The 22,833-nt window shown below is 38.2% G+C and overlaps 2 protein-coding genes across 2 annotated transcripts in view; one reads left to right on the forward strand and one right to left on the reverse strand.

Moving 5' to 3' along the window:
* PPM1E (protein phosphatase, Mg2+/Mn2+ dependent 1E) overlaps window positions 1-22,833 on the forward strand; it is a 199,174-nt gene that overhangs the window by 35,701 nt on the left and 140,640 nt on the right. The gene's annotated exons all lie outside the window — the stretch shown is intronic.
* LOC137754858 (deoxyuridine 5'-triphosphate nucleotidohydrolase, mitochondrial) lies at window positions 16,858-17,418 on the reverse strand. The gene has a single exon (XM_068530782.1). It carries the CDS (start codon window positions 17,403-17,405, stop codon window positions 16,911-16,913), a length of 495 nt encoding a protein of 164 aa, XP_068386883.1. The 5' UTR covers window positions 17,406-17,418; the 3' UTR covers window positions 16,858-16,910.

Below are 22,833 nucleotides of genomic sequence, written 5' to 3' on the forward strand. Positions count from 1 at the left end.
TATCAACTCAAGACTTAAGGTGAATTCAGTGAATTGGCCTTTAGATAAAATGATTTTTGGTAAATTTACTTTTGGCCAATGACTCAGAGCTCACCTAACCAGCCAGATCAACTGAATTAATCCTAATAATGACGTGGCAGATGCTTCAGGTGTATTATTTTCATATCCTCAAGATTGAGAATTTTCATGATGACAGATCACAAAACAGGCTATCAAACTTAACATGAACGATGGCCTAGTAAAAGCAATTAGATGACCTTTTCTATCTTCTATGATGATAGACTTCTACACCTTGAGCCTTTCACTCTCACTGGAGCTCAAGCCCATATTTCTAAGAGAACATAGGAAGCATAGTCACTTTTCTTTTTAGTACATCCAAATCAAGATTCTGCCTCTTTCCTCACCAAATAGCACCTCTTTAGAATTTCTAAAGACTCAGTCATCTCATTCTTTTCCATCCCCACTTCTATTCAGTTATTCCCCACTTTCATTCTGTCATTTTTTTGAAATGTCTCAGAGTCTCTATTCTTATTGCAACCACCTTAGTTCAGGTCTTCATTTTTATGCCTTGTAGTTGTTTTCCTGCTTACATCCTTCTCTCTGGTAGTAGGTTAAATTTACACTGCTCTCATCATGTCTCTCTCTGAGGTAATCCCAGGAACTCTGCAGAATTCACTAGCTAACCTGTCTGTCTCAATGTGTAGGATGTTTTATCAGAAGAGCGATGATCCAGTAGTGCTTTTCTTGTTAACTTATCTACCTGCTGTCTGAACAAAAGGCATCTTATTCTCATTTTTTCTACTTAGATGACTTCTAGATGTGATCTTCTGCATGGTACTTGTGATCCTAGCCTATTGCCTTCTCCTGATGTGATACACAAGAACCCTGTTGCCTATTTCAGACATTCAACAAGCATTTGATTTTTATCTAATTCCATGCTCTCAATTTATCAAGTAATCTAATTTCTCAGGCTTCAGTTAGATATCATTAAGATCTCTTCCCTTACCACTGGCACCATCACCCCCGCCCCCTCAAGACTGGGTTAGACATCTCACCCATGTTCAGTACAGTATATATCTCACTATTTTGAAATAGCTAGGTTTTTTTTTCCAGATATAATTGACATATAACAGTTTCAGATGGACAGTGTAATTCAATGTTTGTATATATTGAAAAATGATGACAGTAAGTCTGGTTAACATTCATCACCGTACGTAATTACAATTGTTTTTTTTCTTGCAATGAGAACTTTTAAGATCTACTCTCTTAACAACTTTGAAATGTACAGTATGGTAGTACCATACTGTACATTTCAAAGTTGTTAAGTAGTACAGTCACCATGCTGTACCTTACATCCCCCCGACTTTATTTTATAACTGGAAGTTTGTACCTTTGACTCCTTTCACCCACTTCTTCCACCCTCACCCCCAGCCTCTGGCAACCACCAAATCTTTTTTTTTTAATTTTTAAATTTTTATTTATTTATTTATTTTTGGCTGTGTTGGGTCTTCGTTTCTGTGTGAGGGCTTTCTCCAGCTGCGGCAAGCGGGGGCCACTCTTCATCGCGGTGTGCGGGTCTCTCACTATCGCGGCCTCTCTTGTTGCGGAGCACAGGCTCCAGACGCGCAGGCTCCGTAGTTGTGGCTCACGGGCCTAGTTGCTCCGTGGCATGTGGGATCTTCCCAGACCAGGGCTCGAACCCGTGTCCCCTGCATTGGCAGGCAGATTCTCAACCACTGCGCCACCAGGGAAGCCCCCACCAAATCTTTTATGAGAGTTCGGTTTTTAATTTTTTTTTAGATTCCACGTAAAAGTGAGATCATATGATATTTGTCTTTGTCTGACTTATTTCACGTAACATAATGCCCTCAAGGTCCATTAATATTGTTGCAAATGGCAATATTCCTTCTTTTTTATGGCTGAATAGCACTCCATTTTATATATATATATATATACTACATTTTCTTTATCCATTCATCCATTGATGAACACTTAGGTTACTATCATGTCTTGGCTATTGTAAATCATGCTGCAGTGAACATGAGGGTGCAGATATCTTTTTGAGTTAGTGTTTTCATTTATGGAAGTTCCATTTTTATTTTTTTGAGGAATCTCCATGCTGTTTTCCATAGTGACTATATCAATTTACACTCCCACCAACAGTGCACAAGAGTTCCTTTTTCTTCACATCCTTGCCAACACTTGTTATTTATTGTCTTTTAGATAATAGCCATTCTAACAAGTATGATATCTCATTGTGGTTTTGATGTGCATTTCCCTGATGATTAGTGATGTTGAGCATTTTTTCACGTACCTGTTGACCATCTGTATGTCTTCTTTGGAAAGATGTATGTTAAGATTCTCTACCCATTTTAAAAATCACATTGGTTTTTTTGCTATTGAGTTGTATGTTTTGGAATATGAACACCTTGTCAGATATGTGATTTGAAAATATTTTCTCCCATTCAGTAGTTTGCCTTTTCATTTTGTTGCTGTGCAGAAGATTTTTAGTTTGATGTAGTGCCACTTGTTTATTTTTGCTTTTGTTGCCTTTGCTTTTGGTATCAAATCCAAAAAATCATTGCCACGACCAATGCCAAGGAACTTACTGCCTATGTTTTCTTCTAGGAGTTTTATGGTTTCAGGTCTTATGTTCAAGTCTTAATCCATTTTGAGTTAATTTCTATGTATGGTATAAGATAATGATCCAGTTTCACAGTTTTGTTTTGTTTTTTTTAAGTTTTTCCCTTTTTTAAAAAAAATTTTTAATTTTTTGGCTGCACCATGCAACATGTGGGATCTTAGTTCCCCGACCAGGGATCGAACCCACACCCCCTGCATTGGAAACATGGAGTCTTTAACCACTGCACCGCCAGGGAAGTCCCAGTTTCAGAGTTTTGTTTGTTTTTATCTTCGCCACCAGAAAGTAAAGTTCTTGAGGGCAGGCACTACGGAATTTTCACTCTAGCACAACGTGTGGCAGTTCTTGTGTACTTGTGAAATTGTTATTGAATAAATGAATTATTGAGGACTCAACTATGTGACAGACACGGTGATGTACATGTCATTGAAAAAGGCAGATATGGTTTCTGCCTTTATGATCTGGTGGGAAAGGCAAATGCTAAACAAATGGCCAGTTAGGGTAGTCTGGTAGACACCATCAATTCCTTCCCTTTATATCCATGCATACTATTTTTCATGTCAAGAAGTAGAATCTAGTTCTCCTCACCTTGAGTCTGAACTGGCCTCAGTTCCTTGACCAAAACAATGTGGCAGAAGTGATGTTTTGAAACTTTTGAGACCAAATCTTAAGAAGCCTTGCAGTTTCTACTTGGGTCTCTTAGAATGTTTTCTCTTGGAATGATCCCTCTCAAAACCCAGCCACTATATTGTGAGAAACTGAAGCCACATGGAGAGGGTTTGTGTAGGCACTCAGTCCTAGCTGAGCTTTGATAACATCAACTTGCCATGTGAGAGAGCCCTCTTGGACAGCTAGTCCAGTTGAGCCTTTAGATGACTTCATTCTCCAGGGCCATCTGACTACAGCCACTTGTGAGAAGATCAGGTGAGAACTACACAGCTAAGCCTTGTCCACCCACAGACTCTTGAGAGAGAATGAATTGTTTAAAGCAGCTAAATTTAGGGGTGGACATGAACAGGAATAAAGGGAAAACCTAATTTAGATGATCAGAGAAGCCAACCTATAATTGTTTAATAATGTTTTGTCTTTCCTGCTCAACTATACATTTCATGAAGGCAGAGACTATATCTGTCCTGTTCTTAACTGTATCCCCAGTACATGGCATATATGCTTAATACCTGCTGAAGTAACGGTGAAGAACTTTTACTAGATTCTCAAAGAAGTCTATAACTACAAAAGGGTTAAATTTACTTCATTAGCAGAAAAACATTCCTCCTTGTCCATCTTGTATAGCAATGCTTCATTCTATTCAAGCACAAAATTCCAGGTTTTCTGGACTGACTAAATACCCTACACCCAGGACTCAGGTGATTGGGGCATTATTTTCCTTCCAAAGATTATGGCTGAGCACTAGGCCTTTGAACAACTGTGGGAACTTAATCATGATGGGGCACATCACATACATAGATGAGGTTAGGCAGATGATGAGAGGGACTGATGCCAAAGAGCACAGAAGTGGGCCTACTTACTGGAAGAAAACTAAGGCTCAGATGAAGTCTGTTATTCTATCATATCCTCTGTAACCCTTACCTATTTTATTTTCTATTATTCCCCACATGAACTGTCTGCCTAATTTCATTTTAGTATGGTCCAGGAAGTAATTCTTTACTCAGGTTTTACTTAACATTGCTTCTTCCTCACACACCATTCTTATTCCCACCTTTGTGTCTTTCTTTGCATGTGTCTTTCCCCTTCCCTTGATTAGCCTTTCCTCTCCTTTCTGCTTATATATATCTTTTGGGATCTATTTTAAGTCTGCTTCCTCTCTGAAAAGTCCTGGAAGATTCCAATTTAAGTATATCTCTCTTCCCTGAGATTTTTTTTTTACTTTACATGAAGTTTACTACCTTTTTAAAAAAATTAATTTGTTTATTTATCTTTGGCTGCGTTGGATCTTCATTGCTGCTCATGGGCTTTCTTTAGTTGAGGCGAGCGGGGGCTACTCTTCCTTGCGGTGCGTGGGCTTCTCATTGCGGTGGCTTCTCTTGTTGCGGAGCATGGGCTCTAGGTGCACAGGCTTCAGTAGTTGTGGTGTGCAGGCTCAGTAGTTGTGGCTCACGGGCTCTAGAGCGCAGGCTCAGGAGTTGTGGTGCATGGGCTTAGTTGCTCTGCGGCATGTGGGATCTTGCCGGACCAGGAATCGAACCCGTGTCCCCTGCATTGGTAGGCAGATTCTTAACCACTGCGCCACCAGGGAAGTCCCAATTTTGCCTATTTTTAAGTTGAGTTGTTTGTCTTTCTTGTTACTGAGTTGGATAACGGTCTTTTTTAATTTAATTAATTAATTGATTGATTGATTTTTGGCTGCATTGGGTCTTCGTTGCTGAGTGCGGGGCTTCCCTAGTTGCAGCGAGTGGGGGCTACTCTTCATTGCAGTGCACGGGCTTCTCATTGCGGTGGCCTCTCCCATTGCAGAACACGGGCTCTAGGCTTGTGGGCTTCAATAGTTGTGGCTTGCGGGCTCCAGAGTGCAGGCTCAGCAGTTGTGGCACACAGGCCCAGTTGCTGTGCGGCATGTGGGATCTTCCTGGACCAGGGCTTGAACCCGTGTCCCCTTCCTGAACCAGGGCTCAAACCCGTGTCCCCCGCACCGGCAGGCAGATTTGTAACCACTGCGCCACCAGGGAAGCCCGTGGATAACAGTCGTCGTTTGCGAATATTTTCTTCTATTGGGTGAATTGTCTATCCATTTTTTTTTTTCTTCTTCTTTTTTTATTAGCTGCGCCATGCGGCTTGTGGGATCTTAGTTCCCCAACCAGGGATTGAACGTGGGCCCTCGGGAGTGAAAGCACAGAGTCCTAACCACTGGACTGCCAGGGAATTCCCTATCTATCCTTTTTTTAAAATGGTGTCTTGAGCGAGCAGAATTTTTAAAATTTGATATCAGTTTTTTCTTTTATTGTTACTGCTTTCTTGCTCTAAGAAATCTTTGCCTATCCCAAAGTTGCAAAGATACCACTTTTAACCTTATGTTTAGGTCTCTGATCCATTACAGGTTAATTATTGTGTTCAGTGTGAGGTAGAGATTGAGGTTCACTTTTTTTCATATGGATATTCAGTTGTTCTGACATGATTGTTGAAAAGATTTTCCATTTCCCATCGGATTGCTTTGTTGCTTTTCTTGAAAATCAGTTGATTAGACAAATAAGGTTTTTTTTTTTTTCATTTTTCTCTGTTTTGTGATCTGTTTGTCTTTTTATATGCCAGGATCATGCTGACTTGATTACTGTAATTTCATGCTAAGTCTTGAAATCAGGTAATGTAAGTCTTCCAACTTTGTTTTTCTTTCTCAAGATTGCTTTGGATTTTTTAGGTCTTTTGCATTTCCATATGAATTTTAGAATCAAGCTGTCTATTTCTGCAGTATTCCTGGTAGGGATATGCATGGGATTGCATTGAATATACACAGATCAATTTAGGAAGAATAGAAATCTTACTAATGGTGAGTCTTCTAACCCATGAACATTATATATATATATATATATCTATATATATATATATCTATATATTTAGTTTTCAGTGTAGAGGTCTTGCATGACTTCTGTTAATTTATTCTTAACTGATTTGTTTTTTGAAATGATTGTAAATACAATTAAAAAAATATTTTCCCAATTATGTACTACTAGTATCTAAAAATACAACTGATTTTTTAAAATATGTATCTTACAACTGATTTTTGCATGTTGACCTTGTATCCTATAACATACAACTATTAGGTTTAGTAATTGTTTTTTTTTTTTTTTTTTTTTTTTAAATTTTTTTTTTTTTTTAATTTATTTTATTTATGGCTGTGTTGGGTCTTCGTTTCTGTGCGAGGGCCTTCTCCAGTTGTGGCAAGCGGGGGCCACTCTTCATCGCGGTGCGCGGGCCTCTCGCTATCGCGGCCTCTCTTGTTGCGGAGCACAGGCTCCAGACGCGCAGGCTCAGCAATTGTGGCTCACGGGCCCAGCCGCTCCGCGGCATGTGGGATCTTCCCAGACCAGGGCTCGAACCCGTGTCCCCTGCATTGGCAGGCGGATTCTCAACCACTGTGCCACCAGGGAAGCCCTAGTAATTGTTTTATATATTCTTTAGGATTTTCTATGTACCCAAATTATGTCATTTGTGAGCAGGTACAGTTTTACTTCTTCCATTCCAATCCTTGTGCTTTTTTCCCCCCTTGTCTTATTACACTGTCTAAAACCACCAGTACAACATTGAATAAAAGTGGTAAGAGTGAACATACTTGCTTTGTCCTTGATCTTAGGGGGAAACTGTAAATCTGTCACCATTAAGTGTGATGTTAGCTGTAGATATTTTACTTGTCCTTTGTGAGATTGGAAAAGTTCCATTCTGTTTCTGATTTTCTGAAAGTTTTTTTCATGGATGGATATCAAATTTTGTCAAATGTTTTTTCTGCACGTATTTAAATGATTGTATGTTTTTTGTCCTTTATTCTGTTAATACAGTGAATTACCTTCTTTTTAAAAAATGTTAAACCAATCTTGCATTCTGGGGATAAACCTCCCTTAGTCATGATATATTGTCCTTTTTATGTATTGCTAGAATCAACTTACTAATATTTTGCTTTAGATATTTACATCTTCATTAAGGACCTCAGCCTGTAATTTTTTATTTTTCCCTTCTTTTCCACTCCCTCCCTTTCTCAGTCTTAATCTCTCTCTCTCCCCGCACGCTACCTCCTCCTTCTCCTCCTTTTTCTTTTTTGCTTTTTAGAAATTTATTTATTTTATTTATTTTTATTTTTGGCTGCGTTGGGTCTTCGTTGCTGCGCATGGGCTTTCTCTGGTTGCGGCGAGCGGGAGCTACTCTTTGTTGCGGTGCGCGGGCTTCTCATTGCAGTGGCTTCTCTTATTGCAGAGCACGGGCTCTGGGCGCGCGGGCTTCAGTAGTTGTGGCACGCGGGCTCTAGAGCGCAGGCTCAGTAGTTGTGGCACACGGGCTTAGTTGCTCTGCGGCATGTGGGATCTTCCCGGGACCAGAGCTCGAACCCGTGTCCCCTGCATTGGCAGGCAGATTCTTGACCACTGCGCCACCAGGGAAGCACCTCTCAGACTAGGTTTAATTCTCAGTTAGCCAGATTTTAGTGAATTATCCATATAGTTTATCAATATTTTATAGATCTTTGGAAGACATGGAAGTAGTAAGAGAAGGAAGATGGCATTTCAAGTGCATAAAAATAGTTTTGACTTCACATGTTGTGATCCACTTGTTTCATTATTATAATAAATTTGATTGAACTTTTAAAGATAGGCCATCTACTTTTTACAGTTTCTAAATATTATGATCAGGTATAATAGTTCTTTGATACTCAGATTGTTTGAGAAAATATTAGTTAAAATATACCCTGTTACAGAATCTTTTTGCTGTTGCTCTCAAATGGTGCCATTATCCTCATATAAATACATAGATCCACTTGTATGTACTGATATAATTTTATTCCAGATATTCTGTGATAATATGTGACTTTACCAAAATAGCCCTGAGTGGGAGGAAAATTAACATACTAGTAGTGTTATAGGTATCAGAAAACAAACTACTCTCATTTTCTGATCGTTAAGGATCTGGAAATATTTTTTTCTTTTAATATGAAGAAAGCAAATATGCTATCCTTGCGTCTATGTAAAATCATTGCACCTATAAGAACAGGTAACCTAAAGGTATATGATTTATTAAAATATGGATCCAGAGAAGTTCTAGTAACTTTTTAGGGTGAGGCTCAGACTGTTCTCATACATATTAATATATTGATTTTGATGTAGTCTTTTTATAAAAACAAGTTCAACTTGTTAAACAAGAGGTATGGCTCATATGATCCCATTCACTAAAGAAGTATGACACAGATTATGGTGTTTTAGACTTATGAAACTAAATAATCGTTAGAAAAGGATTCTTTTTTAAAAAAAATTAATTAATTTATTTTTGGCTGTGTTGGGTCTTTGTTGCTGTGCGTGGGCTTTTCTCTACTTGAGGCTAGTGGGGGCTGCTCTTCGTTGCGGTGCGCGGGCTTCTCATTGTGGTGGCTTCTCTTGTTGCAGATGGGCTCTAGGCATGCAGGCTTCAGTAGTTGTGGCACTCGGGCTCAGTAGTTGTGGCTCACAGGCTCTAGAGCGCAGGCTCAGTAGTTGTGGTGCACGGACTTAGTTGCTCCGCAACATGTGGGATCTTCCCAGACCAGGGATCGAACCCATGTTCCCTGCATTGGCAGGCGGATTCTTAACCACTGCACCACCAGGGAAGTCCCAAGGATTCATTTTTTTTTCAACATTATATTCTCTTCTATATTCTGTCAGGTACACAGAAAGTACCTGACTTTCTGTGTAATGTGTATGTTTTGGACTCTGCAAAGGCAACAGCATAGGTATGAAGGAAGAGTTGTTTTATAGCTTAGGATGAGAATTGATAATTAATTTTTAATGTATTGATTTTGATTTTCAATGAATGAATTGAGTTCAGATACTCAGTACTTATACTATTACATTTTCTTCCGTATTCATTATCTTATTTCATACTGGCTTGTCCTCCCATCTATGGAAGAGTCAACAGGATCCAAAATTGTGGTTTCATGAAGGGAAATAATAATTACGTGTAATATGAACAAAATATTTACCAGTATTAGTGTTAAGTCCTCTTTTCTAGCAGGTATGTAAGGAAAATGCTATACAAAAATGTAAAATTATTCTCCCCTTTGGAAAGTTAGTCCTCACTAATTATTATTTACGTAAGAAAAAGGTAGAATTTAAAACACATAGGACACGTTTTCAGTAAAAAAAAAAAAAACTATTTAAATCAAGACCATTTTTTCATATGGTTTTTTGTTTCAAACCCCTAAGTACTAAATGTAATAATTTTTGACAGCAGCAGTTCATGCGTTAAGTTTTGGAGTTTAGAAATATTCACTAACCATGAGTAAATCTCAGCAAGGAGTCATCTAGGTAAGAAGAATGCCATTTCTGTAAGAAAGATGCATTTAATCTAGTGATACTCTATGATGTCAAATGGTATAAAACATTTATTAAGCTGTGTAATAGATAGGACTCAGTTCTACTCTATCCCTGGAGCTCTAATAAATTTTTAACAAGGAAAATAGGAAAACCAGGGGTGTCTTCCCTTCTACAGTGCCCAAGGCATTTTTCTATCTTTGAGAAAGCCAGAAAAATATGGGCTAACTTTTCAAATCTTACATTATAATGTTAAGTCAGATTCTGGTATGTCTAGGGGATCTCAGGTACTAGTTCCATAGCACTAGAGAAATTCTTTTGCTTTGGTTTGTCTTTTTTGTTTGTTTGTTTAAGATGTTGTGTGTGTCTAGTTTTAAAGCTTTTAGTCTGTTCAGAGTTTCCCTTGTATTTCCATAGCCACCAGGAGGAAATATTAGATAGTGATGAGCCATTTTAATGGAATAATCATGAATAATCATGAACAAGAGCCTAATGTCAGATAGACCTAGGCCAGCTCTGCCAAGTTAGCATTGGACCAGTTAGCTAACTTCTTCAAGCCTCAGTTTCTTCATCTATGAAATAGTGATAGGATTATTGTGAGCATCAAGTGATCAAATTATATGCAAAGCACCTAGCACAGTGCCTGGCATATGGCAAGTTCTTCTTATTATTAAAGATTTAAAATATACCATACTTTATTAGTAATAAACTAAACATAAGAGAGTTGCTGTGTTAATTTTTTAAATTAGCTCAATTAATGGTTTTCAGTTTTGTTTATGTGCTTCATGTTAATAAAACATAGAAAATGTAAAAAATGTAAAGATAATTCTAGCGATGTTCTTAATGATTCAAAGATGATGCTTTTGTCATTTGTATATGTATGCATGGTTAGAGCAAGATGAATTGTTCATACCAAGCAGGGGGAATTTTTATATAAATTGGTCAAGGAACGTGCCACCTGATAGGACGTTAGAGGAAAAATAAATTGGTAAGACTTACTATATATCAAGTGCTATATATACTCTGTCTCGTTTAACTTCTTTAACAGGCCTCTGAAACTAGGAAGTATTTCAGTTTTGCAGCAAACAGGCTTCAGGAATTAAAATAACTTGCTAAGGTCACGCAGCTTGTAGCGTCAGAATTGGGATTCATACCAATCGACTCCAAAATCCATGTTCTTTATTACTATCATTTTGCTGAGAAAATTAATAGGATCAGAAATGTAAACTATGTAGAAAAGAGGCTAAGATGGGAACAGTTAGTTGACAGTATAGGGATTTAGTTGAAAGAGTAATTAGATCCCTTTTCTAACTAATAAATGGTAAAAAAATATGATGGGAGAAAACTCAGTGTGTGAGAGTTTTTAGCTTTCTGCTCTTCCTCTGTGTGTTAATGACAGTTCTGCCTTTGCTAATTCAATTTCCTCCATTTTCCCCTCCCTCCAAGGAGGGCTTAGCATATGTCAGACTAGGTCTTTGGTGATTTGTAATGTAGAATTGAGAGACAGGGATGAGGTAGAAGGAATATGAAAGTAGCCACTGCAGGATAGTCTAATCATATTATTCCATGTTTTCTGCTTTGTACCTTGTCATGGTTGCATTAAAAAAAAAAAAAAAAACTTTTTGGGACTTCCCTGGTGGTCCAGTGGTTGAGACCCCATGCTTCTACTGCAGGGGTTGCAGGTTCGAGCCCTGGTCTGGGAACTAAGATCCCACGTGCCACATGGCCAAAAAATTAAAAATTAAAAATAAATAAGTTAATTAATACATAAAAAAAAAGTTTTCAGTGGAGTTCTTCAAATCTCACAGTGAATGCTAGTAGCTCCTAATTGTAGCAGTGTTAGAAAATGTTTTATGTTGATAATACTTGAACTTAGATATTTGAGTTTACTATGTTATTCTCTCTACTTTTGAATATGTTTGATGTTTTCTATAATAAAGAAAATGTCTTAGTGATCATACTTGATTGTTAGGATCCTTCTGTAATCCTGGAATGTCAGAACTATATCTTGTATATTGTTATATATTTTTGAGTGCCTTACATGTAGTAGTCACTCAATAAATAAACATCTGAGTTGAACCGAATATAATATTTTGTTGCTCAATTTTTTAAAAATTTATTTATTTATTTATTCTTGGCTGCGTTGGGTCTTCGTTGCTGTGCATGGGCTTTCTCTAGTTGCGGCAAGCGAGGGCTACTCTTCGTTGCAGTGCACGGACTTCGTATTGTGGTGGCTTCTCTTGTTGTGGAGCGTGGGCTCTAGGCGCATGGGCTTCAGTAGTTGTGGCGCACGGGCTCAGTAGTTGTGGCACACTGGCTTAGTTGCTCCGTGGCATATGGGATCTTCCCGGACCAGGGATCGAACCCATGTCCCCTGCATTGGCAGGAGGATTCTTAACCACTGCGCCACCAGGGAAGTCCTGTTGCTCAATTTTAAATGTAAGGAATATTTAAGTAGTGGTTGATATATAAAGTAAAAATGGGCTTTTTGGTTAATGCTGTTAAGGTGAGAAAATGTTCTGAAATTAGATAGTGGTGATGTTTGCAGAACTCTGTGAATATACTAAAACATTGAATTTTGAATACTTTAAGTGAGTACGTTTTATAATATGTGAATTATATCCCAGTTTTCAAAAAGAATATAAAAATATGCAGAGACAAGATGTAAACTCGGAGAAGATAGTTGTAACACATACAACTGATAAAGGAAAGAACTCCCACAAATCAATAAGGAAAGACAACTCTGTAGATAAATAGACAAATTACAGGAACAGGCACATCACAAAGAGGAAACAAGAGTAGCCAAGAAATACTAAAAAGATGCTCACCCTCATTAGAGATCAAAGAAATGCAAGTGGTAAATTCAATGAAACAGAATTTTTACACTTACTGATTTGTAGAAATTAGAGTTGGATCATCCCAAGTATTGACAAAGATGTAGAGGAGCAAGAAGGCTTATATGTTGCTGGTGGGAATGTTAACTGGTACAGTCACTTTTTTTTTTTTATAAAGAGATTTCTTGTTTTTATTTATTTATTTATTTATTTATTTATGGCTGTGTTGGGTCTTCGTTTCTGCGCGTGGGCTTTCTCTAGTTGCGGCGAGCGGGGGCTACTCTTCGTTGTGGTGCGTGGGCTTCTCATTGCGGTGGCTTCTCTTGTTGCAGAGCACAGGCTTTAGGTGCGCGGGCTTCAGCAACTGTGGCACGTGGGCTCAGTAATTGTGGCTCGCGGACTCTAGAGCACAGACTCAGTAGTTGTGGCATGCGGGCTTAGTTGCTCCGCGGCATGTGGGATCTTCCTGGAGCAGGGATCGAACCCGTGTCCCCTGCATTGGCAAGCGGATTCTTAACCACTGTGCCAACAGGGAAGTCCCAAAGGTCTCTTTTCAAAAAGCTTAACTACGATACCATTTTCACACCTAGAGAGATTAACAACAATTCTTTAGTGTCATCTAACATTTAGTCAGTTTTCAAAGCACTATTCAAAGCAATCTATACTTTGCATTATTTTGATATGTCTCTTAAATCTCTTATAATCTGTAACAATTTCCTGACCCTCCATTTTTTTCTTGCCACCTATTTGTTGAAGAAACCAGATCATTTGTTGGTAATCTGTAAAATGTTTTTTGTAAAATGGTAGGTAGTTCTGGAGCAGCACATGCTGTCCAGTAGAAATATAACATGAAACACAAATGCAAGCCACATAATTAATTTAAAATTTTCTAATACCTGCATTAAAAAAGAAAAAGGTGAAATTAGTTTTGACACATTTTAGTCAACCCAAGATATCAAAAATATTATCATTTATGTACTCAATATAAATAATTATATTTTACATTCTTTCTTATTTTTTGAAATCTGTTGTGTAATTTACACTTACAGCATATCTCAATTCAGAGTGGGTGTATTTCAGGTGCTCGGTAGCCACAGGTGACTAGTTAGTGACTACGCGATTGGGCAGTGCAGATCTAGAGGCTTGATCTGACTTAGGTTTGAGTCTTTGTCAAGAACAGTTCATAGGTGGTGCTTTGTATTTTATATTGCATTCCAGCAGGAGGCAAATAATGTCTTTTTTTTTTTTTTAATGTTAAGCTTGGTCCAAAGTTTCAGTTACTGTCAACATGATCATTTAGACTTTCACCTAATGGTTTTAGCTGCCATTGATGATAATTGCCTACATTCATATCTCATTAATTGTTGAAAATGGTGACTGTCTAATTCTGTCATTACTTCTGCATCTAATAGCTGAATTTTTCTGTGAAGAAGAATTTTCCCTAATCAGTTGTTTGCTTCTCTATTAAACTATTCTCTATCATAGTTATACTTTTTGTTATTAGTTTTTAACTTAATTGAATAGTGGTCAGAAAATATGGTCTGTATATGATGCAGTTTTTGAAATCTATTGAATCTTGCTTTATGGCCTATTGTATAGTCAGTTCTCAAAAATATTTCATGTGTGCTTGAACAGAATGTGTATGCCCTAGTTGTTGGGTACATTGCTAAATATGATTATAAAATAAAACTTGTTAATTATATCATTCACATTTTTAGTATCTGTACTGATTTTTTTGTCTGATCTATCAATTACTGAGAGATGAGTTATAATTTCTTCTATTATGATAGTGAATTTATTGATTTATTCATGTAATTCTATTGGTATTTGCTTTATATATTCTGGCATTTGGCTATTAGTTACACACAAGTTTAGAACTGTTATGTCTTCCTGGTGAATTGAACCTTTCATCATGTAGTGACCCTCTTTACTTTAGTAATACTTTTTGCGCAAAAGTTTATCTTGTTTGATATTAATATTGGTTAGTATTGTCTGGTACAACTTTACTCATCTGTTTACTGTCAATCTCTTTTCTTATATTTTAGATGTCTTTTGAGAACATATATAGTTGGATTTTTAAAAAATATTTATTTATTTGGCTATACTGGGTGTTAGTTGAAGCACGCGGGATCTTCGTTGCCACATGCAGGATCTTTGTTGAGGCATGAGGGATCTTTAGTTGCGGCATGTGGGATCTTCGGTTGCTGCATGCGAACTCTTAGTTGCGGCATGTGGGATCTAGTTCCCTGACCAGGGATCGAACCCAGGCTCCCTGCATTGGGAGCGTGGAGTCTTAGCCACCATTGGGCTACCAGGGAAGTCCCTATAGTTGGATTTTAATATTAAAAAATCTAGATTGACAGTCTTTTTAATTATAGATGTTAGTCCATTTATAGTTTCTTTTATTACTGATATAGCAGGTTTATTTCTACCATCTTTTATGTTTTTTATTGTCACACTTTCTCTGCTTGTTGTTGTTGTTCTTATGGTTCTTCTCCTCTCTTCCTCCTCCCTTCCTCCTCCCTTCCTCCTCCTTGTTTTCTTTTTCTTGTCCTTCTTTGGAATATATACACAATATATTTCTTCTACTGGTTATTCTAAAAATGTTAACATGCATATTTAACCTAAAACCCAAAGTTAATCAATATATTTACCCAGTTTCCTTATATGACAAGGACTTCTGAATGTTTAAATGCTGATAAATTTTCCTTAATGGTGATTGTTTGTTGTCTGATATTTTAGTTCTATTTTTAAAAAATTTAATTCTACAAAGTAGACATCATTGTTATCATTTTATAAATAGATGTTTGTTTAGATTTATTCATGTTTATCTTTTTGTTGTTGTTAGAATTCCTGCATCTCAAGATAGACCTTTCTTCCAAATTCCCTTCTTACTAAAGTACGTAATTTAGAAGTGTGCTTAAAGATCTCTTAGGGGACTTCCCTAGTGGTCCAGTGGTTAAGGCTCCATGCTCCCAACATAGGGGGCCCGAGTTGGATCCCTGGTCAGGGAACTAGATCCCACATGCATGCCGCAGCTAAGAGTTCCATGCCGCAACTGAAGATCCTGCATGCCGCAACTAAAAGTTTCCCGCATGCTGCAGCTAACAAAATCCCATGCCCCAACGAAGATCTGCAACTAAGACATGGTGCAGCCAAATACATAAATAAATTAAGTAAATAAATGTATATATATTTTTTAAAAAAAGGTCTCAGTACTTAATGCTATCAGTTTTTGTTTGATCATGTCATTATTTGCTCTCACACTTTAAAGATTGTTTTATGTATTTCAACTCCAGGTTGGTGGTTATTCTTTTAGCTCTTTTATAGTTATTATTCCTCTGTCTTCTGAGTTTTATTGTTGCTGTTGAGAAATCAGCTGTCGGTCTGTTTATCAGGTATCTGTTTTTTCTCTCTTGTGGCCTCTAAAATATTTTCTTTGCCTTTGGTTTTTCCAGTTTCCCCCACACTGTATATAGGGTGGTTTTCTTTTTTTATTATCTTGTTTGTGATTTGTTGGGCTCCCTGAATGTGAGAATCTATGGTTTTCATCAAGCTTGAAAACTTAGCCATTATTTCTTCAAATATCGCCTCTTGTCTAGTCTCTCTGTTTTCTTCTTCTGTAACTCTAATTGGATTAAACATTAATTAGATTATTAAACATTCTTACTTTTTCCTCTTTGTCTTTTTTTTTTTTATTTATTTTTTTATTTATTTATTTTTGACTGTGTTGGGTCTTTGTTTCTGTGTGAGGGCTTTCTCTAGTTGTGGCAAGTGGGAGCCACTCTTCATCGCGGTGCGCGGGCCTCTCACTATTGTGGGCTCTCTTCTTGCGGAGCACAGGCTCCAGACGCGCAAGCTCAGTAGTTGTGGCTCACGGGCCTAGTTGCTCCGCGGCATGTGGGATCTTCCCAGACCAGGGCTCGAACCCATGTCCCCTGCATTAGCAGGCAGATTCTCAACCACTGCGCCACCAGGGAAGCCCCTCCTCTTTGTCTTTTAACTTCATCTCTTTTATGTCTCCATTTTGTATCTGAGTAATTCTTTAGATCTCTCTTCTAGTTTAAACTGTGAATTTTCACTTTAGGTTCATCTATCCTGCTGTGTAACCTGTCTACCAAGTTTCTAATTTTAATTATATAACCAGTTTCTAGAAATTCTATCACGTTCCTTTTCAAATCTGCCTGCTTATTGAACGGAGTTTGTTCCTTATTCATATTTTTATATCCTTTCTTGTTTCTTGAAATGTTATTCTGCAGCTATTAATTTTCACTGTCTTTGTGGGCATGAGTTTCATGTTTATTATTTTTGCTGACCCTTAATCACAGTGGCTTGTTTCCTATGTTTTGTGATTTTTTTTTTTTTCACTTTAAGCAAAGTCTTTATTTTCAAGGAAAAAGTATATTTTCTCATTTTCTGTTCTTGGCATAAATTTTAATTATTTCCAGTGGAACCAAAACCTCCTGAACCCCTTTCAGTGTCATCTAAAACTTGAACTTCCTCTATTTCTGGGTGAAATATCCGTTCACAAATGAGCTGTGCAATTCGATCAACCTTTTTGACTTCAAACTTTTCTTTGCCAAAATTAAACAGTACAACACCAACATTTCCTCTATAATCTTCATCTATGACACCAGCTCCTACATCTATGAAGTGTTTTGCAGCCAAGCCAGAACGTGGAGCTACTCTCCCATAGCACCCAGAAGGAAGAGCTATCTGAATGTCTGTTTTCACAAGGGCTTTCTCCATAGGTGGTACTGTGTAATCATAGGCACTGTATAGGTCATAGCCCGCGGCACGCTCGGACCCCCTGGTCGGAGCGGTGGCGTGCTCCAAAAGCCGGACAAAGCGGAGCCGCATGCCGCCCTCCTCTGCAGGCCGGGCCCGTTTGCTGGGGGAGATGACTTGTGCCTCTTGAGAGCAGGGCATGGCAGGGCAGAATGTTAGCACAAGAGGAAGCAGGCGGAACAGGAGAGAGCAGGATGAGCGCAGCGCACCGGTTCTAAACTTCCCGACAACAACTCCCCGCCCCTCTTTTGTGATTTTGATTGTGAGTTTATGTTCATTTATCTCAAGATAGTTTTCATAGTTTAGCCAGCATTTTTAGGTGACTTATAAGGTTTTTTTTCAGGGTACATTAGTGTTCTATTTGCCTGAAATGGAAGATATAAGATATTTTTAGTTAATTAATTAGGAAAAAATAGGAGAAATAATGTATCTACAGCAATATAAAATGAGACTCTGCCTTTTAAAATAGAAATTTTAGAATTCATTCTTTGCATTGTCACATCTTTTGTATGGTTAACTGTTGTCTTAAACTGTAGGCATCTAAGTGTGAAGTGTCCTGTTTTACCTGTCTCTGTAAGATATTACTAATTATTGATTAGCAGGCATAAAGTGAATGCATTTGTGCTGTTCCTCTAATGTACATTTTCTTTTTAAAGTTCATATCATTAGCTGGAGAAGAGAATACAATTCATGAAGTGGAATACAATTCATGAAAAATGAAAATAATCTCCTCCTTTCCTTCAGTTTCTGTGGCTCAGTCTTAAGGACCAAATAATGTATGGGTTATTTAGGGCAGCGGTTCTAATCTGTGATGTAGCAGTGAGATGAGAGAAATATTTTGAATCACCAGCATTAAGATATGATATTCATTATTATTCTGAAGTTATTTCATATGTTTCATATGTTTTCTCCCCCAAAGAAAACCCAGGCTCTTTTATGGGAGAGACTGTCTTCTATTTTGTTTGTGTATCTCTATCTTCTTTATGTCAAACTTCAGGCTCATATAAATCTCCAGCTTATTTAAAATACTTTTGTCTTGACTAGCTTGTACAATGGGACCTTTTTATCCTATTTCTCACGAAAACCTCATATTCTGGCATTTTTCTTACTATCATAGAAAAACTGTGCACATGGTGGAGAAAAGCCCAATTTAAGTCAACTTAGTGGGACTTCCATATCTATGGAAAAATCCTAAGATGTCTTTCTGGGCCATTTGCTTTTTGATATATCCATATTGTTCCTTATCCCAGTGAAAACAGATATGAGAGACTGTACTAGTCCTGTAATTAGCTAGTCCTGTAATTCTTGCCAGGATAGTAGGGGTTGCTCATTGTGAACACATTCTGCCGCCAACAGCTGAGTTGGAACATTGTGTTTATTTGTGAGAGGATTTAAATATGAACAATTTGGTATAAAGATTAAATAAGGGAATAAATTCTACTGATAAACCTGATGAAATCATTAGTCTTTTAAAGAAATATTACTAAATTAGAGAGAGGAGTTCATATTGAATATCACACTGAACATTGTAGAAATTGAAAAATCTTTGTATATTTCATTTAGAAGAGTTTTCTGGCTTTCTTGTTGCCTTTTTTGAGCAGTGGACAGATGTACTGGAGGCAACCTAGTTTGGTGTAATAAGCAACAGATTGGAATATAGAGCAGAAGTAGGTATATAATGTCAGGAGTCCAATTCAGTGTATATTTACTATGTACAAGAAACTTTTTTTTCTTTTTAATTTATTTTTGGCTGTGTTGGGTCTTCGTTGCTGCACGCGGGCTTTCTCTAGTTGTGGCAAGTGAGGGCTACTCTTCGTTGCGGTGTGCGGGCTTCTCACTGCGGTGACTTCTCTTGTTGCGGAGCATGGGCTCTAGGCGCTCGGGCTTCAGTAGTTGTGGCACGCGGGCTCAGTAGTTGTGGCACTCAGGCTCAGTAGTTGTGGCTTGCGGGCTCTAGAGTGCAGACGTAGTAGCTGTGGAACACAGGCTTAGTTGCTCTGTGGCATGTGGGATCTTCCTGGACCAGGGCTCGAACCCATGTCCCCTGCATTGGCAGGCGGATTCTTTTTTTTTCTTACCTCAAATTATATTTCATTATATTTTGAACATATATTTCAAAAATATACTTTTTTTTAAACATCTTTATTGAAGTATAATTGCTTTACAATGGTGTGTTAGTTTCTGCTTTATAACAAAGTGAATCAGTTATACATATACATATATCCCCATATCTCTTCCCTCTTGCATCTCCTTCCCTCCCACCCTCCCTATCCCACCCCTCTAGGTGGTCACAAAGCACCGAGCTGATCTCCCTGTGCTCTGCGGCTGCTTCCCACTAGCTATCTATTTTACATTTGGTAGTGTATATATGTTAGTGCCACTCTCTCACTTTGTCCCAGCTTACCCTTCCCCCTCCTCGTGTCCTCAAGTCCATTCTCTAGTAGGTCTGCGTCTTTATTCCCATCTTGCCCATAGGTTCTTCTTGACCATTTTTTTGGTTTGTTTTTTAGATTCCATATATATGTGTTAGCATACGGTATTTGTTTTTCTCTTTCTTACTTCACTCTGTGTGACAGACTCTAGGTCCATCCACCTCACTACAAATGACTCAATTTCGTTTCTTTTTATGGCTGAGTAATATTCCATTGTATATATGTGCCACATCTTCTTTATCCATTCATCTGTTGATGGACACTTAGGTTGCTTCCATGTCCTGGCTATTGTAAATAGAGCTGCAGTGAACATTGTGGTACATGACTCTTTTTGAATTATGGTTTTCTCAGGGTATATGCCCAGTAGTGGGATTGCTGGGTCGTATGGTAGTTCTATTTTTAGTTTTTTAAGGAACCTCCATACTGTTTTCCATAGTGGCTGTATTAATTTACATTCCCACCAACAGTGCAAGAGGGTTCCCTTTTCTCCACACGCTCTCCAGCATTTATTGTTTGTAGATTTTTTGATGATGGCCATTCTGACCGATGTGAGGTGATATCTCATTGTAGTTTTTTTTTTTTTTTTAATTATTTATTTATTTATTTATTTATTTTATGGCTGGGTTGGGTCTTCGTTTCTGTGCGAGGGCTTCCTCCAGTTGTGGCAAGTGGGGACCACTCTTCATCGTGGTGCGCGGGCCTCTCACCATCGCGGCCCCTCCCGTTGTGGAGCGCAGGCTCCAGACGCGCAGGCTCAGCAATTGTGGCTCACGGGCCCAGTTGCTCCGCGGCATGTGGGATCCTCCCAGACCAGGGCTCGAACCCGTGTCCCCTGCATTGGCAGGCAGACTCTCAACCACTGCGCCACCAGGGAAGCCCTCATTGTAGTTTTGATTTGCGTTTCTCTAATTATTAATGATGTTGAGCATTCTTTCATGTGTTTGTTGGCAATCTGTATATCCTCTTTGGAGAAATGTCTATTTAGGTCTTCTGCCCATTTTTGGATTGGGTTGTTTGTTTTTTTGATATTGAGCTGCATGAGCTGCTTGTATATTTTGGAGATTAATCCTTAGTCAGTTGCTTCGTTTGCAAATATTTTCTCCCATTCTGAGAGTTGTCTTTTTGTCTTGTTTATGGTTTCCTTTGCTATGCAAAAGCTTTTAAGTTTCATTAGGTCCCATTTGTTTATTTTTGTTTTTATTTCCATTTCTCTAGGAGGTGGGTCAAAAAGGATCTTGCTGTGATTTATGTCATAGAGTGTTCTGCCTATGTTTTCCTCTAAGAGTTTGATAGTATCTGGCCTTACATTTAGGTCTTTAATCCATTTTGAGTTTATTTTTGTGTATGGTGTTAGGGAGTGTTCTAATTCATTCTTTTACATGTAGCTGTCTAGTTTTCCCGGCACCACTTATTGAAGAGGCTATCTTTTCTCCACTGTATATTCTTGCCTCCTTTATCAAAGATAAGGTGACCATATGTGCATGGGTTTATCTCTGGGCTTTCTCTCCTGTTCCATTGCTCTATGTTTCTGTTTTTGTGGCAGTACCATACTGTCTTGATTACTGTAGCTTTGTAGTATAGTCTGAAGTCAGGGAGCTGGCAGGTGGATTCTTAACCACTGCGCCACCAGAGAAATCCCTGTACAAGAAACTTTGACAGACACTCTAGGCAGGGAGGGAGGTGGAGGTGGATATAAGGATGAATAAGAAATAGTCTTTTAAGTAATGTAAAATCCAGTGGGAGAAATAGGATCAGTAAATAATAGAAAATAGAATTAAACGAATGTTAAACAGAATTTGCAGTAATGTGCCATAGGGGAACATAGGAAAGAGCAATGAAGATTGATTAGAGAATCAGAGAAGGTGTCAGCAAGAATGTGGCATTTAAGTTGATTCTGGAAAAGGAGTAGTATTCGGATAGATGGCAGGTGTTGAGAATAGGAGTGTGAGGATCTCATTTTGGGGGATTGGTAAATGTGAAGGCATGCATGGTTAAAGCCCTGATTTTATGGAAGGATAAAGGAGAATGTAAGGCCAAACTATATGAGTATTTAATTTTTACTCTGTAATGTTAGTAACAACTAACATTTCTCGAATATTTTCGTGTACTTGTTTGAGACTTATAAGAACAGCTATGGGAGGTATTATTTCTAGCCCCAATTTATACATGGTCTTGTGTGATTTAGTGGAAATATCTGGATTTTTTATTTACTTTTTAAATTGAAGTATAGTTAGTTTACAATGTTGTGTTAGTTTCAAGTGTACAGCAAAGTGATTCAGATATACATATGTATATGAATATGTATTCTTTTTCAGATTCTTTTCCATTATAGGCTATTAGAAGATATTGAATATACTCCTTGTGCTATACAGTAGGTCCTTGTTGTGTATCTATTTTATTTTATTATTTTTTAAAAAATATTTATTTATTTGGCTGTGCTGGGTCTTAACTGCAGCACACGGGATCTTCGTTGCCATGTGTGGGACCTTTGTTGCAGCATGCAGGATTTGTAGTTGCGGCATATGGGATCTTTAGTTGCGGCATGCGAACTCTTAGTTGTGGCATGTGGGATCTAGTTCCCTGACCAGGGATTGGACCTGGGCCCCCTGCATTGGGAGCGCAGAGTCTTAGCCACTGGACCACCAGGGAAGTCCCTATCTATTTTTTTGTTTTTGGCTGCATCAGGTCTTAGTTGCAGGATCTTCGTTGCAGTATGTGAGATCTTTTGTTGCGTGGGCTTCTCTCTAGTTGTGGTGCGTGGGCTTCTCTCCAGCTGTGGCGCGTGGGCTCCAGGGCTCGCAAGCTCAGTAGCTGCGGCAGGCAGGCTCTCTAGTTGTGGCACACAGGCTCTAGAGTGCACAGGCTTATTAGTTGCCCCATGACACGTGGGATCTTAGTTCCCTGACCAGGGATTGAACCTGTGTCCCCTGCATTGGAAGGCGGATTCTTAACCATTGGACCACCAGGGAAGTCCTATCTATCTGTTTTATATATAGTAGTTTGTATCTGTTAATCCCAAACTCCTAATTCATCCCTCCCCCTTCCCCTTTGGTGACCATAAGTTTGTTTTCTTTTTTTCTTTATTTTTTATTTTTATTTTTTAAATTTATTTGGCTGTGCCAGGTCTTAGTTGCGGC

This window comes from Eschrichtius robustus, chromosome 20 (genome assembly GCF_028021215.1).
Source record: "Eschrichtius robustus isolate mEscRob2 chromosome 20, mEscRob2.pri, whole genome shotgun sequence".
NCBI lineage: Eukaryota > Metazoa > Chordata > Mammalia > Artiodactyla > Eschrichtiidae > Eschrichtius > Eschrichtius robustus.

Excerpts from the sequence above, each read along its gene's own strand:
- LOC137754858 (XM_068530782.1), bottom strand. The coding sequence starts at position 17,405 with ATGCCCTGCTCTCAAGAGGCACAAGTCATCTCCCCCAGCAAACGGGCC.